At 57.1% G+C, this 3684-nt stretch overlaps 1 protein-coding gene across 1 annotated transcript; it reads right to left on the bottom strand.

Annotated features, from left to right (window-relative positions):
• Nucleotides 1–1848: 1848 nt before the first annotated feature.
• LOC104132318 (histone H2B-like) lies at nt 1849–2470 on the bottom strand. The gene is made up of 2 exons (XM_009645597.1): nt 2333–2470; nt 1849–2097 (listed from the first exon to the last, which is right to left on the bottom strand). The coding sequence occupies exons 1-2, from the start codon at nt 2468–2470 to the stop codon at nt 1849–1851; spliced, it is 387 nt and encodes a 128-aa protein (XP_009643892.1).
• Nucleotides 2471–3684: the final 1214 nt, after the last annotated feature.

The following is a 3684-nucleotide window of genomic DNA, read 5'->3' as shown; positions in this document are numbered from 1 at the left end:
GGTGTCACAAGGGTGTGGAACCCTCCTCCTCCTCCATTCAGCTTTTGGGGCAGATTGAGTAGACCTCAGCCAAGAACGTTGTGGGAAAAGTCAGCAGTGCCTGGAGCTGTGGAACAGCCTGGGTGTTTTCTCAAGGTCACCTGCAGCTCTTACTCCTACAAGAGCTGGGAGTTAACCCCAGATCCATGACTTGAAGCAAACTGTATTCAGCCAAAAGAGTCGGGGCTGCTAGAACAAGGGTTGGGGCAAGCTGAAGCCTCTCAGCAGGGGGATGACAATGAGGCAGCACCTCACGTGAGCTGAGACAGCAAAACTCAACCTTCTCCTGGGCAACAGCTCCTGAACCCTCAGTCCTTGGCAGGACTTGCTCCTTGAAGGCAACCATTACCCTGATATTTACTATGGGAACAGCCAAAGGCTGTTGGTAGCTGACAGTCCATCACCCTACACAGGTCTAGATGCACATAGAGCAGAATCACAGAATCCTTTAGGTTGGAAAAGCCCTCTAAGATCATCAAACCCAACTGTTACCCTAACCCTGCTATCCCACCACTAAACCCTGGCCCTAAGCACCTCGTCTGCCCGGCTTTTAAATCCCCCCAGGGATGGGGACTCGACCCCTTCCCTGGGCAGCCCCTTCCAGTGCTTGACAGCCCTTGCAGGGAAGAAATTTTTCCCAATGTCCAACCTAAACCTGCCCTGGTACAAAGTGAGGCCATTTCCCTTCATCCCATCGCCTGTTACCTGGGAGCAGAGCCTGAACCCCCCCACCGGCTCTCCCCTTCTATCAGGCAGTTGTAGGGAACGATAAGGGCTCCCCTCAGCCTCCTCTTCTCCAGGCTGAACACCCCCAGTTCCCCCAGCCGCTCCCCAGCAGCCTTAAGCTCTAGACCCCTCACCAACTTTGTTGCCCTTCTCTGGACATGTTCCAGCAATGCAATGTCTTTCCTGTAGTGAAGGGCCCAAAACATGGTCCAGGAAGTCCCTCCAGGTGCTGGTGCTGGCCCACCAGCTGAGGCAGCCACAGGCGGTGGCACAGAGGCAGGCAGACCTGTCACCACCTCCCACTGCAAACCCACTGAAGAGGCATTTCACAGCCTTCAGCCCATGCCAGCATCATGAGGTGATGAGAGCCAGATCCCTCTGGAAGGATCCATCCCTTTTCCAGCCTCTGGCCCATGCTTCTGGGAGGAGAAGCTCCACAGCTGGAAAAGCTAATGCAGGGAGGTTGTTCCAGTACTGCCAGGAGCTGGTGGCACCGAGCTGGGACTAAGGACCCCTACTCATGGTGGCCAGGCACACCAGCCATCCCCATGGATGGATTTTGAAGCTGCAGGCAGGAGACTGGAGAACCTGGAGACATCCCTGTGCATGGAGGGGGGAACCGGCATGTGAAGGAGCTCCATGGAGAGCCTGGAAACCAGTCACTTGGTGCCACCACCTAACACAGCATCACCAGGGGATGCTGCTCCTCTCCAAGCTTGAGATTTCTCCAGGACTTGGAATAACGACCACCTTTCCTCCTCTCCCCTTTCTTGGGCAAATCTGGTGCAAAGAGGCATCCAGCTACCAGAGAACCCCCAGGCAGCCTGGGCTGTTGGAGCAAAGAGGATTCTCTGGCTGGGCAGGGCCCTTTGGGTCTCTGGTCACCTGCTGGCAGGGCTGCTCTGCAAATATTTATCGAGGTGGATGCATGCGAGCACCCTCCCTCCCACACCCCTTCCCAGGGCATATGGGTAACCAAGCTCGCCTGCTGCTCTCTGTGCCAGCAGCTGTGTGCTCAGGCAGGAGGCTCTGTTAAACAATGCTAATGAATACTTTATTTACCAAAACCACATTAAAATACTCTTAGGATTGTCCTGTCTTGCTGGATCCCTTCAGTAGCAGCTCACAGCTCGACAATGCTGGAGAAGGCTTGGAGAGCTCACGCAGCAGCACCAGCTTCATAGCCAGCAGGACCTCCCGGTGGCTGAGGTGGCTTCTTCTGCCACAGCGGGACAGGCGGGTGGCCTCCAGTGCCACGTCCCCAAGCAGCTGGGGATTGCCAAGCCAGGCAGGAGCAGCAGCCGCCAGGCAGGAGGCTCCAGTGGACCACGTCTGCAGGGAGAGCAACCATCAGAGCATCAGCACAGCCATCCATGGGGTGGCATGGCTTGAGGAGCTGCCTGCAGGCACAGGTCAGGCAGAGCTCCCCCATCCCCACCCACCACACCTTCATTTTAAGTCAAAAACTTCCAGATTCAGTTAACACATGAAGCATTCTGGGCATGGATAGGTGGGTGACCAAGCTAAGCTTGGAAAGTAGTTACACCCGAGCACAGTCAGGACATACCTGGTTTAGGAGCTTGTGGATGTAGGTGGAATAAGCCACCTTCTTCTTCTGCCTGCGGGGCCGGAGGCAGAGGAGTCTCTGCCAGGCGTACCCAGCTGCTGATTTCTTCCTGGGGAGCGCAGTGGGGCCAGGGTCCATCGCTGGCTGCACACCGAGCTGGTTCAACACACGTGCCACAGCCCCAACACCTCCCTGCCAAGGGGGAACAGAGCAGGAGCCCAGCACTGCCTTCACATTCGCCCTACCCTGGGTTTCCCAGGGCATTTGCAGACAGTTAATTAACATCACATAAATTAGGCACTTGCAATAACACAAAAAATATTCAGCACATCACATAAAACAAGAAGAGAAAACATCCTCCCCCCAGGGAGACAAGCACAAAGAAGGTATTTCCAGATTTTTTTGGGGTGGGGTGTGTGTGTATTTTTACCCCCAGCTCACCTCTGAGATCTCCCCCAGGAACAGGCAGAGAGCTGGGAACTGCTGCTTATAACCAGGGGGGGTCATTGCGTTCAGCTGGGGGCTGCAGCCCATCGGGCCCCACCGGGCTGCAGGAACAGGGATGGGGACAAGGATGGGGATGGCCACACCACCTTGCACCCACACTCCCCAGCTCCTACACCCAAACCATCAATTCTCACCCAAAATGCTCTTTTGAGTGAGGCTGTGCCCGCTCCTGGGTCCCTTGTTGCCCTAATTAGTATCATTAAGCTAATTAGCCAGCGGCGGCTGGTTCTGGGGTGGTACCAGACCTCCGTACCCGACTGTTCCAGGGCGATTCTTTGCCTGCTTTTATTCTGCATTTTTTGGGGGGGCTTCTGGGGGTTCTGTATGCACCAGAGTGAGCAGGGTCTGGGAGGGGACCCAGGGGTGCTGGGTGCAGGATCTGTCCCTGCCCGATGGGACCCTGATGTGGGGGTGTCCCCTGGGTGCAGGATCTGGCCCTGCCCGATGGGACCCTGATGTGGGGGTGTCCCCTGGGTGCAGGATCTGGCCCTGCCCGGTGGGACCCTGATGTGGGGGTGTCCCCTGGGTGCAGGATCTGTCCCTGCCCAATGGGACCCTGATGTGGCGATGTCCCCTGGGTGCAGGATCTGGCCCTGCCCAGTGGCACCCTATGGTGGTGGTGGGTGTCTCTGGGTGCAGGACCACATTCTGCAGCACAAGGCGTTGGGATGCAGCAAAAGGGGGACAATGGGTGCAGGATCTGGCCCCATCCCGAGGGGGGATGAGTGTGTGTGGGTGTTTCCCTGGGGGTGCAGCACCCCACCCTGCAGGATCGTGGCGCCAGAGTGGGGTGGGGGTCCCTCGAGTGCAGGCCCCGCCCCTGAAGCACCCTGAGGGTCCATTTG

Source organism: Egretta garzetta, unplaced genomic scaffold, assembly GCF_000687185.1.
Source record: "Egretta garzetta isolate BGI_Z169 unplaced genomic scaffold, ASM68718v1 scaffold551, whole genome shotgun sequence".
Taxonomy (NCBI): Eukaryota; Metazoa; Chordata; class Aves; order Pelecaniformes; family Ardeidae; genus Egretta; species Egretta garzetta.
The sequence above is the reverse complement of the archived record's forward strand: the minus strand, read 5'-3'. Positions and strand labels throughout refer to the sequence as shown.